Raw genomic sequence first — 19777 nt, 5'->3', positions numbered from 1 at the left:
GTAATGTATTTCCTCAACTGATTGTTGAAACTGAATTTAGAGGAAAATTATTACATTGTTTGAAAAACATCCTAATCTTTCTTTTATAACCAAAGTGATGAATAAAACATGTAAAACATTTTTTGGGCGCAAAACAGTATTTAAAGCATATGCCATTTGGGCTTCCGGAATCTTCGAATTCATATTCTAAACTTAAGTTCCTGCAATCTGTATGACTGATGTTGTTTGAAGTGAATCTGTCATGGCTTGTTATTTTTTTTTTAAATATTACGAAATAAAGTGTGGCAAATGGTTACCCATCTATTTTTTCCCCACAATTTTGATATCAAAGAGTAAACTAACTATAAGATAAGATAAGTGTTTCAGAGGCATTTTTGGGTTACTTAAATATTTTAAAAAGATGAGCCTTTAATTGGCAACAATAAAACCCTATTATACCAGCTCAAATAGTCATAGTCAACAGCCCAATAAACACTTGGCCTGAACAATAACTTAGCAACAGTATAAGTCATCGGCATTTAACAGATGTTACACTAGACCAGAAGATGACCCCTAGGGGTTTTGGGGTCAATAGGTCATCATCATTGTCAACAAAGAAAACCTTATCTGCACAAATTTGTACAGTTTGATCTATGACAATGAAACTTCTCTAAAAGGTTGCCATATGCTGCAATTTTTAGCTCGACTATTCGAAGAATAGGTGTGCTATACTACTCGCCCCGGCGTCGGCGTTGGCGTCTGGTTAAAGTTTTAGGGCAAGTTGGAATTTTCACTTATAAGTCCAATACCCTACATTCAATTGACTTAATACTTCATGCAGTTGTTCAGGGTCATCACATGATGAGGTTAGATAACTCCATATCATTCTTTACACAGATTATGGCCCCTGATTGACTATGGAACTTAGGTTAAAGTTTTAGGGCAAGTTGGAATATTTATTAATAACTTCTATATCCTTTGTTCAATTGACTTAATACTTCACATAGTTGTTCAGGACCATCACACAATGAGGTTACATAACTCCATATAATCATTAATACAAGTTATGGCCCCTGATTGACTTAGGTTCAAGTTTTACGGCAGGTTAAAGTTTTAGGGCAAGTTGGGATTTTCACTTAAAACTCCAATACCTTTCATTCAATTGACTTAATACTTCACACAGATGTTCAGAGCCATCACATAATGAGGTTAGATAACTCCATATTATCTTTTATACAAATTATGGCCCCTGATTGACTATGGAACTTAGGTTAAAGTTTTAGGGCAGGTTGGGATATTGTTTAATAACTTCTATACCCTTCATTCAATTGACTTAATACTTGTTCAGGACCATCACCGAATAGGGTTACATAACTCCATATCCTTAATACAAGTTATGGCCCCTTATTGACTTAGGTTAAAGTTTTAGGCAAATAAAAGTTAAGGGCAAGTTGGGATTTAAAAAAAACAAACTTCTATACCGTTCATTAAATGCACTTCATAAAATTCAAAATTATTTACGACCATCTAACAACAAGAAACATAACTCCGTTTTAAGCCTAAATACAAATTATGGCCTTTTTTTCCCTTTTTTTAATTTTTTTTTTATTTCCATTGAAAGGCATATTTGTATATTCTTAACCACATTTTCATAATGGGAAATCAAGTTATTTGAATTACTTGCGTCATTGTTTGGGCGGGCTGGCAGCATCAAAGTCACCTTATGTATCCAATAATTTTAGTTAGGTTTGACATAAAGAGACCAAACTTGGTATTATTACATTGTTATTGTATTCTAAGTCAAAGCGGGGTAGTCGAGCAAGCTGTCTTACGACGGCTCTTGTTATTTTTATTTTTATAATTCATTATGTTTAACTCATTTGACGTGGATGATCAAAACAAAAAGTCAGCGTATGATTTGAGTACAGATAATAATATGAACATATTAAACTGGGGACTTTGTGTCCAAGTAGCTAATTTTTTTTGTAAAGGCTAATATATTTTTATCTGAACACAAATCATGATTTGTTTGATCGTAAAAATCTGATGAGTTAAACACAGTAATAAATAAAAAAAACTTGGTAAACATTCTGTAAACTCTTTTTAAAGAGATTATCAGCCTTAGGCCATTAGCAGTGTGTGTGTACCACATGGTCAATTACATCATAAATGCTATGTCGGAAGGCAATATTTTGCTTAAAATGAAGACATAAACTAAAGAACTTCTTTTACTACACCATTTGAATTGAAACAAAGGGGATGTCTATACCACTTAAAGAGCCCTGCCTTTGTTTTATTACCGGTGTTTGATAAGGTGATAAGTTTCGCAGTGGTCGAAATTAGCACAAGCCCGCAAGCCCTGCACTGGTAAAATGTCTTCCGGGCTTGCTCAAATTCTGAATTTTATATAGCAGGGCTTGTTCATAAATATAATTCCATGCAATAGTATAAGAATTCGGGCTTGTTCATCCAAAAGTCTAATTTCGATGACTGGTTTCGTCAAAAACAAAATAATGTTTTGACATTGCACCGTCAGATGGCCATTTTGTGAAACGGTTTGTCAAAATGTTTTAAGAAACGAAACTCTCAACTCAAACTCTGGTAAAAGACCAAAGGCAGGGCTTCGTTGGCAGCGTAGACTGCGCTATGTTTCATTTAAAATGGTGATGAAATAGTGAAGTTATTTTTGTTTCAAGTCTTCATTCGAAAAAAATGTTGCCTCCCGACGTAGCATTTATAATGCAACATGTCAATTGGTAAACACACACTGCATCAGACTGTGTATTGCATAGATTGGTTTTTATGGGCTATAAAAAAGGTTTATGAAATAATCAGTTGCTATAATTACATGTAGAAATACAGGCCTTTTTTCTACTTATATTGTATCACACAGGTCAGGTATTATGACCCATTCCCAATTGCAGCCATCTTAAGAATCGTGCATAATTCCTGATTTTGATAATTTACTCTGATAGTTTTGATACAGCCTGCAGCACCAGTATGTCATTGAGATACGTAGATTTATGTGTTCTCATCAGGCGGAAGCAGCAGATGGGTGGAGTTGGGGGGCCGCCAGACAGCATGATGCGACGGGAAGAGGAAGAACGTCGAAGAGAGATGATGATGCGGGCATCCAATGAGATTAATCGGGGGCGGGATGGGGGAATGAATCAGGGCGGGCCCAACAGGGGGCTCAGTGGTCGTCCTGATGACATGATGAGAGGGGACAGGGTAAGAGACATTACATAGCTCCTGAATGTATCTTATAATAAAAACAGGTTGCATGTGGTTAATGTAATACACAGGGCTTCTCAAAACGGCAATTTGCCGGTCTGGACCGATTTTGACCAAGCCAGACCGATTTTAGTTTCAAAAAGTGTAAAAAAAATCGGTCCAAAATTTTCTATTTTTTTTTTGTAATTTCGGTCCAAAACGTCTACATTCAAAACTACATCCAATAGGTCATAAAAGTGTCTTGGTTACCATGAGACCGATGCGGCCAGCTGCTTTTTCCGCTACGCTGATCACTGTATAGCCTATCTGTTAATTAGCAGACGCTTGCAATCGGTCCAATCACGTGTTTTGGTATAAGCAGAAGACACAATTAAACAAACTATGTGTTAATTATCTGCTTGCAGCTTTCCTAAATAAGTGTTAAAATCGGTCCATATTTTCACATGGCAATATGCTATGTCGTCATCGATCATTACATGATATCCGTTTGTTGATTACAAAACAGTTAAATTTAAATTGTTATAAAGAACCATTATTGCTGATTAAAAACAGCTTTAAAGATAAATGCATGTCATTGTTAATCCGTGAAAGCATTAAACAGGGATGTGATTTGTCCGCGGAATTCCGCGGATCCAATGGCCCCAGGCCCCCCCCCCCCCCCCCCCCCCCCAAAAAAAAAGAGATTTTTTTAAATTTATTTTTTTAGCTGATTTACAAAGTTTCTAGAGTGCTTTTGGTTGTTAGAGTTGATATACCAGCTTGTTTCAAATTTAAAGTCAGAAGAACCCTCAACAGAGCTTCTAAAAAGCCAGTTTTTCTTCTACGGCAGTGTGCTTTTGACCCCAAAAGTGCCCCAAGGACCCAAGGCCGAAATGGTTTCAGCCCTCCAGTTGACAGGTCGATCACATCCCTGATTAAAATACCGAATTAATTAACGTAATAATATATAGGATATCAACAGCGATACTCTTGATTAACTACAATACATAGTCTGACAGCTGTGTCCGCCGCTTACGTCATATTTATTCGCAGTAATGAAAAAATCGTTGTCGATATCACACTTTAAGCTTGTTGCCCCGATTATAAATCTAGATATATACTATTATTCAAGATTATCAGTTGAATGTTGAACCACTAAAGAAGCATTAAGCAAATAAATCATAATACTGTTTCATTTTTTGTCGTCTGACCGCCTCCCGACAGCCACAGTTAATTACGATCACAGTCTTTCTTGTTAGAAACGCCGCAGAATTCAATGAGAATCTCATTTGAATTAAACTTATATCAATGACTATCCGAATCCGCTATGCTGGCTCTAGAGCCCTCTTACGAATTGCCACATCGCAAAAAAATTAACAGAAAAGACGTCGCGAAAATGTATGACATTTCTATAAAATCAGACTTTTGAACAGGTCTTTCTGTTTTTGAGGGGGGGGGGGGTCGTCGACGGGTCCGGACCGATTGAGGTTCTAGAGTTTTAGAAGCCCTGGTAATACAAATGTGTTCAGATTTTTAAAACATAATTTTTCTGTATATTATTAGACTGATATTTGATATTGGCATGCTTAATGTTTTGAATCTCTTCTGAAATTTATCATAATCCCATACGAATATATTTTCCAGCCAGGAGGGATGATGGAGAGTCGCCCGAATGACAACCGCGGGCCAAACACGCCCCCAATGCCAATGGCTCCACCTCCTGTACCTCCGGGCATGAACATGGAACCTGGCCGTCAGCCTGGACCTGTAAGTATACTGTAGAGGCAAACAATTCCTAAGTTCCCAGGAATGGTATAAAAGCACACACATTTAAAGAGAAACACAAGTTTTTTACCAACTTGTTCTTGCCTCTTTGTTATTAAAAAAATAATGTTTTTAAACTTGTGAGGGGTTCTGGGAGTTGAATATTCAGCAAAATCTTAAAATTTTAAGAAAACAGCAAGGATAAAATTGAAAATAATATTAGTGGAGAAAACCACTGGTTGAAATGTATGAGTAATGTTTTGGTATACAGGACAATTCTGAGGACAATTCTGAAAATTGGTACAGAATTTACTCAGTTGCTTCAATAGTACCTACCCTGTCTGAAGTTGGGCAAAATTTTTAATTACTGGTTGTCCAGTTAGCGCAGTGGTAATTGCACTCACTTTTCACCTAGGAAACCCAAGCTTGATTCCTGGCCAGGGCAATGTGAGTTTGGTTTCTGGTCACCAAGCCGGACAATTGGGTTTCCTCCCTCTTCACATGACCACACTCTCACATAACATTGTGCCAACAAGAGTGATTAATATAATGTTGTAATAACTTGTTTCACAAATGTTGTGAAATAAGTACGTTAAAATTGATTACTGGTATAATTATTTTGTTTTTGAAAACGGTGCATGCACTTCTTTATTGTGTACCATTGTTTTTTAAATCTTGATTGTCTTGTATTGCATGTGGTATTTGGCTGAAATTTGCTTTCAAACTGTTGTTTTGAATTATGTCTCCCCCTCTCTGGGGGAGACATATTGTTTTTGCCCTGTCCGTCAGTCCGGTAGTCCGGTAGTCCGTCAGTCCGTCAGTCCGTCCGTACGTCACACTTCGTTTCCGATCGATAACTGGAAAACCGCATGACCTAGGATCACCAAACTTGGTAGGGAGGTTGGTCATGAGGTGTAGAAGATCCCTATTGTTTTTGGGGTCACTAGGTCAAAGGTCAAGGTCGCGGCGACCCCCAATGTAAAAAACATTTCCGCTCAATATCTTGACAAAGGTTTGACCTAGGTTCACCAAACTTGGTAGGGAGGTTGGTCATGAGGTGTAGAAGATCCCTATTGTTTTTGGGGTCACTAGGTCAAAGGTCAAGGTCGCGGCGACCCCCAATGTAAAAAACATTTCCGCTCAATATCTTGAGAATTGTTTGACCTAGGTTCACCAAACTTGGTAGGGAGGTTGGTCGTGAGGTGTAGAGGATCTCTATTGTTTTTGGGGTCACTAGGTCAAAGGTCAAGGTCGCGGCGACCCCCAATGTAAAAAACATTTCCGCTCAATATCTTGAGAATGGTTTGACCTAGGTTCACCAAACTTGGTAGGGAGGTTGGTCGTGAGGTGTAGAGGATCCCTATTGTTTTTGGGGTCACTAGGTCAAAGGTCAAGGTCGCGGCGACCCCCAATGTAAAAAACATTTCCGCTCAATATCTTGAGAATGGTTTGACCTAGGTTCACCAAACTTGGTAGGGAGGTTGGTCGTGAGGTGTAGAGGAACCCTATTGTTTTTGGGGTCACTAGGTCAAAGGTCAAGGTCGCGGCAACCCTCAATATAAAAAACATTTCTGCTCAAAATCTTGAGAACGGTTTGACCTAGGTTCACCAAACTTGGTAGGGAGGTTGGTCATGAGGTGTAGAAGATCCCTATTGTTTTTGGGGTCACTAGGTCAAAGGTCAAGGTCACGGCGACCCCCAATGTAAAAAACATTTCCGCTCAATATCTTGAGAATGGTTTGACCTAGGTTCACCAAACTTGGTAGGGAGGTTGATCATGAGGTTTAGAAAACTCCTATATTTTGGGGGGTCACAAGGTCAAAGGTCAACGTCGCTGTGACCTCTAATGTAAAAAAATATTTCCGTGCAATATCAGGAGAATGCTTTGATCTAGGTTCACCAAACTTTGAAGTGAGGTTGGTCATGATGTCTAGTTGATTTTGCAATCAGTTGGTCAAAGGTCAAGGTCACTGACCTTGAGGTGAAGAACCGGTTTCTGCTCAATAACTCAAGAACGTTTACACCCAGGAACTTCATACTTGGTATGCCAGTTAGTCATGACTAGTTGATGGCCCCTATTGATTTTGGGATCCATCATTGATTATTTCTCACCTACGACCACACAATGGGGGAGACATGCGCTTTTTCAAAAAGGCAATCTCTAGTTACTGTTACAATTTATGGTGCATTTTATGTACAGATTACAATAGTATTTTACAATTTAGATGTCATTGGATTTTAATTTTGCTGCTTCAGGCATCCTTACACCACTTGCTTGTTCTTTGGTAACCCCTACAACTCTCCCAAAAAATAGCGTTTGTTATGTTATTAAGGCCAGGCCTTTTTCTGCCCATTTTGGGAAAATTTGTGTCGCAAGAAATCTCATTTTCAGAAAATAAACATCACTTTACAGTTTACATAAAAAATTTGGAAAATTGTATGGTATAAGAACATGCTTTTCTGTCTCCTGCAAATGAGGGAATTATTAAAATATTTGTTTTTTTCCCTTTCAAAAGATCTGAAATGGCTGAAATATCAATCCGTTGCATACTGATCGCCTAATGCGATGAAAAACAATTTCTGAATTCAATAATCCCCAAAACTTTTTAACACAGATTTCATTAGGATGCTGAATAAATAAATACAAGTAAAAAGACTTTCATAAAAATATGTTTATTTTTTATTTTTTACTGTTGTTTTTTTCCCTATTGGGAAAATATGACCCAAAAAAGGCCTGAAGGCTGACATTAGAGTTGACAATTGTTTGTTATCTTCTTTTTGTGCCCCCGAAGGTGGGCATATTAAAATCGCACCGTCCGTCCGTCCATCCGTGTGTCTGGCTCAATAACTCGTGTCCGGGCTGTAACTTCCCTTGTAAGGACAGATTTTAAAATAACTTGCCACATGTGTTCCACATACAAAGACGATGTGTCGTGTGCAAGACCCGTGTCCCTACCTTTAAGGTCAAGGTCACACTTAGGTGTTTATTCACAATGGAATGCTGTATATATAAGGACATAGAGAATAGGTTGTCGTGTCCGAGCTGTTACTTTCTCTTGTATGGACTGATTTTAAAATGACTTGCCACATGTGTTCGACATACCAAGACCATGAGTCGCGTGCAAGACCCGTTTCCCTATCTCTAAGGTGAAAGATACACTTAGTGTTTATTCACAATGGAATGCTGAATATAAGAGTGTAGGTTGTCAAATATGGGTGTTTTATGTTCAGAGGCAATTTAAAATAACTTGCCATATGTATTTGACACGTAAAGGCAAGATCAATTTTCATGTACTGACCTTGTTCATAGGTCAATGTCACATTTGGGGGCATTCTTCACATACTTTGACAGCTCTTGTTCTTGCTTGCTTTTATGTTTTAAAAAAGCAATTAATTATGATGCTCTATCTGACTCTGCCTAATCTTCCACTGCATGTGCTTCCAGCTTTTGCCTAAGTGTGTAGTAAAGTGACCGTTTTCCTTCAGAGAGGCTTATTTTCTGGTAAGCAGGGTGGCAATATGGATGGTCCGCGGTTCCCGATGCCTGGCGGAAGCCCTGGGGGGGATCGCCCTAAAATGGACATGGACCGGCCTGTTGGAATGGACCGGCCACCTCATGGTAACATGGACAGACCCATGAAAGGCGATCACATGGTATGTACACCTGTTTTGCAGGTTTTGCTGCAGTGTCATAAAGACTTGCCTATTTCCAATATTGCTTATAATTTATATGGTGGTTTGTGGAAAACAAAATTACTGCTGTTGCAGGCAACAACTTTTGTCATAGCATTTAAGAGATGTATGGGATTTTGTAACAAGTTGTTGAAATGTCAAGTACACTGACTAGATTATAAACCAAGGATATATGAAACCACTTGGAGTATGAAGATTCCCAGTACTGTCATAAATTGAAGTACCCCAAGTTTACATATTTTACTTGAATCAATACCAGAACATGCAGGGAAATCAGTAGGAATATTCTTAAATTTCATTGGATTGTTAAAGTGAATCATTAAAATTTCAATCAGCACTATTTTTTTATGCTTTCAATTTGTACAAAATTATAATTATGTTCATGCTTGTGTGTTGGGTTTTGTACCATAGTTTTATCTGTTGTTGGATTGAAGTTGTTGAAGTTCAATAACTCCTTTAGGGATCAAATGTTGTGGCATTTAAGTCTGTATCACTGACATCAGAAGGGCAGAAAGAAAGATTGATTGTGTACTTGAAGAGAGTGGTAGTTTTTACCTTATTTATGTGTACCTAAATGGACCTAATAAAACAATCCCTTGAAAAATGCATCAGCGTTTGCAGTTTCCACATTTTGTGACAATGTCAGAGACAAGGAGTGTTTTTAATATTTGTATTTCAAATATTGATCTGTAGTATTTAAAATAATGTTTTATTGGAATAAAATCAATACCTTTGAAGACAATTGAAGAAAGTAAAATCAAGGCATTGTCTTATCCTGAGTTTGTCATATTAAGTGTGAAGATGTTACACTTGTAGCATTGTTCTTGAAAGTTAGTCATGCTGTGTTGTTATGCTGTATATATAGAAATACATATATTTATGGTCTTATTCTACAAAAAAGTTTAATAAAATTAATCCTGTATTGTTGTACATGAAGTGATTATGAATGAAAAACTTTCAAACCCTCAACTATCTGGAAGAGGCAGCTGCCGCTTGTTTCATTTTTATGACAAGATCATATATTATTATCCTTTCATGTACTTTCATCAACATACAGTGAAATAACTTATTTCTTTTAACTATATTTTCTTTGAACAAGTTTGTCAATTCATGATGTTTTCAATATGCTATTTGGTATTGTCCTTTGAGACAAAGTATAAGTTTTCCTATCAGGCAATGATGGAGACATTGTAACAATCTTTGTGAAACATGTATGTGTGTCACCTTCTCTGTTTAGCATCGTAACGTTTTGGGTATCAGAGCTGCAGACAAGGGTCTTTATATGCATATATACAATTTAAAAATCACAAAATATAAATTAAACTCAGGCTTAAGTTTGAACTGGTAGGAACAAAAACTGTGTTAGGTTGTATCAGTATGACAAACACTTTGACTGTTTCGGGTAGATCTACTGGGTGACTTAGGCGAATGAAAGTGGTTTTCTTCATAGATAATTATAACTTTCTCATGAATAAACATATTCATGTTGAACTTCGTAACAGGGGAAATTGTTGAATCTCATCCTGCTATGCTATAAATTTCGGATGATTGTTGATATTTATAACATTTGTGTTGCTAATATTGGGAAAAAAGGTTGATATGTAGCTGTTGACAAAAATAGTTAAAGAATTGGTAACACAAAACCCCCCAGAAAATTACTGATCATGTGCATAAAAGATAGAAGTAGATTAGGATTTGAATGTATGTATGTTAACACATTGAATAGAAGAGCCAGTACACTTTGATGTGTATTACCAGAGTGTTCAAAACCCTGGTACACTTAATAAAATTGCACACTGGTGTACATTACACTTTTATGAAGAAACTTATCTGTAGCTCTGTGGGTATAAAACAAATTATTTGTATGAATATTAAAGGATCATAAATGTGTGTCACGATGAACAAAAACTGCATGTTTATGTCTACGACGCTTTGATCTTGAGGAATAACAGTATGTTCTTCTGTTAGCTGCTGAGTCATTATGGACTGTCCAGTAATAAATTGAAATGGCAGTTCACTCAGATACAAACATGCTCTTTGGCACTTCTTGTAGTTTTCTACCAGAAGGATTTTGATTGGTTAATGCCATTAACTGACATGTTGTATGGAAGCATGAACAAAACCACAAACACACAAGCATGAATTTCCCTATTACGTTCTGGTATTATGAGGCAACTGTTGCAACTCAGATGTAGGGAATTGTTGGACTCGGTCAACGCGTTGTTTGAAGCTAAGAGGGATTGATCATATTCTGGCAAACACTTCAAGCTTGCTACAAGTATCAAGTCACATCTAAATGGACTATTTATATATATGTATTATTTTTTTAAATTAATACAAATTTGACATGTTGACTAAAATATGTCCAGTAAATTGTAGAGAATATTCACAAACTCTTATTTGGATAAATAGAAAATATGCATAAGAGTTGGAAGCACACTGCCTTCAATACAAGGAAGTTTTTGTAACCCATTTTGAAAATATAACAGAATAAACTGATTCGGCATGGCTCATGCTCAAACTTTGACTTAATAAGCATACATGTGTATGATTTCACATGATATATTTGATACAATATAATGTTCTAACATTTTTGTCAGTGTCTTTTTTACAGGAGCAGTATTTACAGCCAGACCTGTTCTTATATAAATGCCTTTCAGATGTTGCCAATGGATTTAAATTTAGATTGCCCATATAAAGTTTAAAGTGTGTTTGTTAACCTTAAATAATAAATCAAAAATAAATTGTTTGCATATAGATTGAGAAACTTGTGAATATTGTTTGTGAAGGCAAACACTGTTTTGTATTAGTTTAGAACAGTAGACGGCAAAAACTGTCTACAAAGGGAATACATATGGAAGACGGCAAACAGGTTAACATTCATGTTTGAGATACATTTGTAAACTGTGCAGATAATTAATGGAAAACACTGTTAAAGAACTGTAAAGACAAGTATTAGGTATCAAAATAAAGTAGAAATGAAAAACTGATTGCATTGACAGTAAATGAAAACACAATTCTTTCAATGTCACAATGCAGTAACATGAATTGTATTTGTTTAATAAGGAGTTGAGATTTAGCTTGGAATTAGCACATAGCATATTAAAATGTTGTTTTTATGAACATCGCCTAGTAAACACTGTATGGAAAGTTAATGTTCTGACTCCTGTTGGATGAACTCAGGGAAAAAGATGTTAAACTTACTCAGTCTGATGCTCTTATTGTTTTAGAAATGGTTGATGCCTATTCCATGTATGTACTGACATGCAAGAGAACTTGGCTTGTACCAATACATATGTATCTCCATGCATTATTGTAAGAATCCAGCTCTGAAATTCATGACAATTATCTCTTCTATTTTCATCATCTTTATTTGGTTTAAATAAATTTCAGCATTATGGAAGTGCATTTTGCTAAAGCAAAGCTAGAAAGGGCCTTGCTACAAAAGATTTGTTGAAAGGCAGTGGCCATCATTTGTCTCTTACCTTTTTAGCTCTACTGGCCAAAGGCCAGAAGAGCTTATGCGATGGTAATGTGTACGTAGTATGTGCATCCGTGCGTTCTTGCGACCGTGTGTCTGTAAACAATTGCTTGTGAACACGATACAGTCTTCAGTTTTGATTGTATCTCGATGGAACTTGTACAGTATCTAGATATCCATTAGAGCTTGGTTCCTTTCGAAAACCAGCCAGATCCGCCCATGCATGCCTAGATTATGGCCCTTGATAGTATAAAAAAATGCTATTGTGTAAACAATTGGTTGTGAACATGATACAGTCTTCATTTTTGATTTTATCTCGATGAAACTTGTACAGTATTTAGATATCCATTAGAGCTCGGTTCCTTTCGAAAACCAGCCAGATCTGCCCATGCATGCCTAGATTATGGCCCTTGATAGTATAAAAAAATGCTATTGTGTAAACACTAGCTTGTGAACACGATACAGTCTTCAGTTTTGATTGTATCTCGATGAAACTTGTACAGTATTTAGATATCCATAAGAGCTCGGTTCCTTTCGAAAACCAGCCAGATCTGACCATGCATGCCTAGATTATGGGCCTTGAAAGTATTAAAAAATCAGTTTGTCTGTAAACAATTGCTTGTGAACATGTTACAGTCTTCAGTTTTGATTGTATCTCGATGGAACTTGTACAGTATCTAGATATCCATTAGAGCTTGGTTCCTTTCGAAAACCAGCCAGATCCGCCCATGCATGCCTAGATTATGGCCCTTGATAGTATAAAAAAATGCTATTGTGTAAACAATTGGTTGTGAACATGATACAGTCTTCATTTTTGATTGTATCTCGATGAAACTTGTACAGTATTTAGATATCCATTAGAGCTCGGTTCCTTTCGAAAACCAGCCAGATCTGCCCATGCATGCCTAGATTATGGCCCTTGATAGTATAAAAAAATGCTATTGTGTAAACACTAGCTTGTGAACACGATACAGTCTTCAGTTTTGATTGTATCTCGATGAAACTTGTACAGTATTTAGATATCCATAAGAGCTCGGTTCCTTTCGAAAACCAGCCAGATCTGACCATGCATGCCTAGATTATGGGCCTTGAAAGTATTAAAAAATCAGTTTGTCTGTAAACAATTGCTTGTGAACATGTTACAGTCTTCAGTTTTGATTGTATCTCGATGGAACTTGTACAGTATCTAGATATCCATTAGAGCTTGGTTCCTTTCGAAAACCAGCCAGATCCGCCCATGCATGCCTAGATTATGGCCCTTGATAATATAAAAAAATGCTATTGTGTAAACAATTGGTTGTGAACATGATACAGTCTTCATTTTTGATTGTATCTCGATGAAACTTGTACAGTATTTAGATATCCATTAGAGCTCGGTTCCTTTCGAAAACCAGCCAGATCTGCCCATGCATGCCTAGATTATGGCCCTTGATAGTATAAAAAAATGCTATTGTGTAAACACTAGCTTGTGAACACGATACAGTCTTCAGTTTTGATTGTATCTCGATGAAACTTGTACAGTATTTAGATATCCATAAGAGCTCGGTTCCTTTCGAAAACCAGCCAGATCTGACCAGGCATGCCTAGATTATGGGCCTTGAAAGTATTAAAAAATCAGTTTGTCTGTAAACAATTGCTTGTGAACATGTTACAGTCTTCAGTTTTGATTGTATCTCGATGAAACTTGTACAGTATTTAGATTTCCATTAGAACTACGTTCCTTTTGAAAACCAGCCAGATCTGCCCATGCATGTGGAGCATCATATAATGCAATTGAAAACATTTGAAATAATGCCCCTTGGGCAAAAGCTGGCCCCACCCCTTTTGACTTACTTATTGATTTTTAAAGCTACAGTAGTGAAATTTTGACCATGTGAACAGTTTTGCAAACAAGTATTAATGTTGTCCTCGGATGTCCTTGACTTTGACCTTTGACCGACTTTTTATTTTTAAAGCTACAGAAATGAAATTTTGACAATGAGTACAGTTTTGAAAGCAAATATTTTTTACTGTCAGATTACCTTTTCTTGGCACATATTAAAATAGTTCATGCAACTAATCTGCTTACAACACTTCCTGTCCTTGGATGTTGAACATGCAGCATTTTCAGCTAACCCAAACACTAAAAGTGAACTATATATTTGTTGCCTATTACTCAAACGTACATGCTCTGGATTGAAAATGACCACAAGAGCCATGCCAGTAGAGCATAGGCCTTTTTGGGCCTCTTGTTTTAGAGAAGAAATAACAATTTGAAATGTGGCGGAGCAGATAATTGTTTAGTCATGGGTTGATACAAGTATATAAAAATGAATCAATTATGACCACTTTTTAAGAGAAAAAACGAAGTTTGCTTGATCTTTCAGACAGTTTCTGTCATATGTGAAATAACTTGTATTGTTACTACTTGACATACTTGTTTACAGTACAGCTGGTCTGTCAACGTCTGAACATCACTATGCCTTAAGACTCCTCATAATGGGTTTTGGAGTAAGCAGACTGGCACACTTCTAAATCAGTGTGGTTTCCAAATATGTTCTCAGTATCAGCATGATGGTGATTAGAAGAGAAAAGAAAATATTAGGCAGAAATAAACATGTAAATTAAGAACTCTGGTGTAGCATTCTCAACATATATATGTATTTCCCCTGAAAATAAAAATGCACATTTAATTAAGAAAATGTCGGAAATGTCCCGAGGCAAACAAATGTTTAATTGGCGATGGTTTATATTTGAACATTAAATTGTGAACGTTTGTATGTTTAAAACGAGGCACACCTTACAGGCTTATGACGGGGGCCTTTTGGCTCTGTACTGGGTAGTAGTCATCAGGGGAATGTTTATACTGCTTTCATAATAAATCTTCTAATGATCCTTGTATCAAGACAGGATAGTCAGGTGGACTAACAATAGACATAACAGTTTTAATCCTTTACATTATGAAGACAAACTTGTTTACTTCAGTCTATAAAATGACTACGGTGAACCACAAGGTACCATTGTACTGACAAGTTGTTAGCTGCTTTACATATTATTTTACCTTACCTTTTCAGGTAATATAAAAGCATACTTGATGCATACTTTAGTCCTTAGCTGGAACACAGTTAATTTTAACTTTGTGTTAACTCCAGTTTTTAATGATTAAAATTTTTCAGAAAAGTGTGTTTGAACACAACTATTTATGTAAGTCTCTTAGGGAAATTTGTGTGAAATGTATGTTTAAGAAGGCTCCACAATGTAAATGTCTTAAGATACAGTGTGTGTTTTCTTTCTACATAGAACAATAGATATATCGGGATACATGAAAGTGACATATTTCTCTTGTTCATTAATTTCTATGTTTAATAAAATATAAAGCCAATAGAGAATTAATGTTGAACAAAGCTGAACACTTGGAATTGATCAAGTTACTGTTATGAATTGCATTGTTATATTAAACTTGAATTCGCATATTCCCATATTTCTATTATTGCCGTATGCCATTAGTTGTACTACAGAGTACATGTAGGTGCATTAGTATCCCAATATTAACATATTATTCTTCTTTACTCATTTATGTAATTAATAGATGATGCTAAATATAAACTTTGCAAAAATGTATTGCAACATGGTATATAACTAAAAGAATAATATTCTTTGTTCATTTATGTAATGAAAACTTCAGATAATTCCAAAAATATACTTTGCAAAAAGTCTTGTGACATGGTATATAATTGAAAAAATCACAACAAATTTGAAATGATAAATTGTAACACTGTGTCATAAATAGCTGCTTTAAGATGGTTTGACTTTCAATGGATCGTTTGAATCCTGAATATAATAATGAAGAACCAGAGCTTGTTTGATAGCGGCACTGACTAACAGAAAGTTGTCTTCTTCAAGATCTTTAATTAATGTGCACTCCGTATTTGATATGTGTGTCATATAGTTATTCTGAAGGACAGGCTTGACTCAACAAAAGGCTTATCTAACGATCCCTATACTTAAGAATATAACCTGTCAACATAACGCTGCCACTTTGGATATCAGGGTAAAGAAAAAGCATCTGCCCGTCTTCTTCTGTTTAGACTGTTGGTAACTCTTGGTAACTGATTATACAATGTATGTTTTAATCCTTTGTAATTAAAGTCTGATTTGGATTTGCTTTTATACAGTGATTTGTTATCATGTAAAAAACACAACAGTTGTTGTTGTGTTTTAAAGCTGAAATATTGAATTAACGGAGGACTTGTAACCAATAAGTAGTCATGAGATTGCTTCTATTGATAATACCTGAGTCACTCAATGTTGTTTATTGCATTGAAAACATGCTAAAGTAATGTCCGCCTGACTCAAAAATATTGTAAATGTTGATTTTAACTGACTAGAATGAATGACATTAGGTTTTGGGTTTAAGAGGGGCTGTTTTTCATGGGAGGGTAATTGTTGTATGTCATAAGCCTGTGTGCCTCCTGATTTATAACCCATGAACATTTCAGCCTTGGTGCAAGCTGTCATTTGCTCACCTTTAGTTGGTGATGATGATGATGACAATGACTGATGTCTTGGTATATCTGTTGGAATTGAATGAATGTGTAGATTTCAAAAGCAAAGCAAAACCATTAAATCTTTGAATCTCATTTCCTGATGCAGCAGAGACCAGGACCAGGCGGTCCTCCAGGAAGGTTTCCTGGGCCACAGGGCCCTGGGGGTCCGGGAAACTTTCCTCCTGGCCCGGGAGGAATGCCCAACAGGTTCCCAAACATGCCCCCAGGAGGTCCAATGGGCCCAAATAACCCCAACATGCGTGGAGACAGAAGAGAGCCACCACGAAGGGATGACTTTGATCCTAAGAGAATGAGGAGGTTTTAAGAAGCCATACAGACGAAGATCATGTACATAGAAATTAGAATTGACTTAGTCTGATAGGAGACCCAAAATGTTTTATTTTTGATGGAGTTTATGAACATAGGAAGTTTTTTGGTTTGGTCAAGTAAGATCAAGTGTATACTTCCCAGTCTTTTATGACAGAATTATGATTTGTAAGATTGTTTTAAATAATGTTCATCCAGGATATCACATGAACTGTATATATATCTTATCACAATACAAATTCATTATATCATGTGCTGTCTCGTAATTGTTTCATATTGATGTTTTACATGTTGTAATATTAGGAAGTCCAGACAGTTGTACGCATGGTGCATAATGTTTATTTCTGTAACACCTTAAATGTAAACAATCATAATCAAATGTTCTCAATGTGATTTAGCATTTGTTGATATTGAAAAAAACAAACATCATTGATCTTTTAATAATATGTAGTGGTATTAAAGATATAGATATAGACATAAAATATAAAATATATACAAATAGCTTATTTTGATTAGAAATCTTCTTTGATATTTAGATGACTGGTTTCAATATGAACCTTAACTTCGGATTGGACTCATAGTTTCAGTTTTATCACCTTTAGATAACGCATGCTTTTAAGTGTATGTATGTAGTGATGGTTTCATTATGCGTGTTTTCTGTGTTTTCGACATTTTAAAGTCAAGTGACAACATAACTATCCTGATTCAGTAAAATACATTTATCATTGTAATTTGCCTTTTTTGTACATATTACAAGTTATCGTTTAGTTTCATGTAAGATCTGCCCCAGTTTCTGTTTACCTCTTTGCTTGTATCATACACAATCAGCAATGGTGAAGTCATTATTGGATTTTGGTTCAATTACAATTTGTTTAACCTCTTTATTGTGGAAATAAATGATAATTAATATCTTTGCATTGTTGCAATTTATGAAGTACCGAGACGCAAATAGCCTTGGTACAAGGAGTGCTGATCAGTTGCTGTAAAAAAACCTTGTAATCGATGCACTGAATGATGTCAGTTAACTTTTGTAAAGTATGACTTAAGAGAAAAGATGTCCAGGAAGCGTACCTTATAATGCTACTTGCTTAAATTTTATTTTTAAAACATAGTCTGTGTTGATGTATCCATCAAATGAAAGTAAATTTTCACACTTACAGACCCACTGGCTAGCAAGTTTTATATAAGATAAGCCATGTATCTAGCTGAAGATTTAGTATGAAGGTGACTGATGATGGCATTATTAATTTGCAATGTTGTTGAGACGATAATGTTCAAATTTATGTTCATTTATTCAATCATGACTGCTACCCAAAATGCAGTTTCTTGACATCAGCATCATGTGATGGGCATGTTTATATGCATATTTGCTTTTGGAAACTTCTCATTTGTATGAAATTATTTATTATTTTGGTTTCTGTGTACATGTATGTAATGAATTTCAAATATTTTTAAATGTATTTATTTCCGGTTAATTTAAAAGCAATTTAACCGGCATATTCATGTCAGACAGCATTAGCACAGATTGATAATAATAAGTAAGTTCTTTTACTCTCTGTCACATGAATGGTGTATTTCCCCTTTTTTAAGCTTTTATTTTTTGGCAAGGCTTTCATCTAATACAGTAACAGTGGATATTGTTGGCCATTTTAATTAGCCATGAGAAAGTGTCCCTTGTTAGGCTGAGATACACTGGACATACAACCTACATGACAAGACCAGTTTACACGACAAGACCACTTTACCCTTAACGGGACATACAACCTACACGACAAGACCACTTTACCCTTAACGGGACATACAACCTACAGGACAAGACCACTTTACCCTTAACAGGACATACAACCTACACGACAAGACCACTTTACCCTTAACGGGACATACAACCTACAAGACAAGACCATTTTACCCTTAACGGGGACATACAACCTACAAGACATGACCACTTGACCCTTAACAGGACATACAACCTACAGGACATGACCACTTGACCCTTAACAGGACATACAACCTACAGGACATGACCACTTTACCCTTAACAGGACATACAACCTACAGGACAAGACCACTTTACCCTTAACAGGACATACAACCTACAGGACAAGACCACTTTACCCTTAACAGGACATACAACCTACAGGACATGACCACTTGACCCTTAACAGGACATACAACCTACAGGACAAGACCACTTTACCCTTAACAGGACATACAACCTATAGGACAAGACCACTTTACCCTTAACAGGACATACAACCTACATGACAAGACCACTTAACCCTGAACAGGACATACAACCTACAGGACATGACCACTTTACCCTTAACCGGACAAACAACCTACAGGACATGACCACTTTACCCTTAACCGGACAAACAACCTATAGGACAAGACCACTTTACCCTTAACGGGACATACAACCTACACGACAAGACCACTTTACCCTCAACGGGGACATACAACCTACACGACAAGACTACTTTACCCTTAATGGGACAAACAACCTACAGGACAAGACCACTTTACCCTTAACGGGACATACAACCTACAGGACATGACCACTTTACCCTTAACGGGGACATACAACCTACACAACAAGACCACTTTACCCTTAACATGACATACAACCTACACGACAAGACCACTTTACCCTCAACAGGGACATACAACCTACAGGACATGACCACTTTACCCTTAATGGGGACATAAAACCTACACGACAAGACCACTTTACCCTTAATGGGGACATAAAACCTACACGACAAGACCACTTTACCCTTAATGGGGACATAAA

At 36.4% G+C, this 19777-nt stretch overlaps 1 protein-coding gene across 2 annotated transcripts in view; it reads left to right on the top strand.

Annotated features, from left to right (window-relative positions):
* The window catches only part of LOC128237164 (paraspeckle component 1-like), a 35635-nt gene extending 17743 nt beyond the window's left edge, over positions 1-17892 (top strand). Inside the window, exons 5-8 of one of the 2 annotated variants that reach the window (XM_052952454.1) lie at positions 3018-3210; positions 4837-4959; positions 8467-8610; positions 16763-17892. In XM_052952454.1, the coding sequence (XP_052808414.1) occupies positions 3018-3210; positions 4837-4959; positions 8467-8610; positions 16763-16981 (679 nt within the window). In that variant the 3' untranslated portion in view covers positions 16982-17892. Of the gene's footprint in view, positions 1-3017; positions 3211-4836; positions 4960-8442; positions 8611-16762 lie in introns of both variants that reach the window. The other variant, XM_052952453.1, reaches the window with a different exon arrangement.
* The last annotated feature ends 1885 nt before the right edge of the window (positions 17893-19777 follow it).

The sequence above is a fragment of the Mya arenaria genome, chromosome 6, assembly GCF_026914265.1.
Source record: "Mya arenaria isolate MELC-2E11 chromosome 6, ASM2691426v1".
NCBI lineage: Eukaryota > Metazoa > Mollusca > Bivalvia > Myida > Myidae > Mya > Mya arenaria.
The sequence above is the reverse complement of the archived record's forward strand: the minus strand, read 5'-3'. Positions and strand labels throughout refer to the sequence as shown.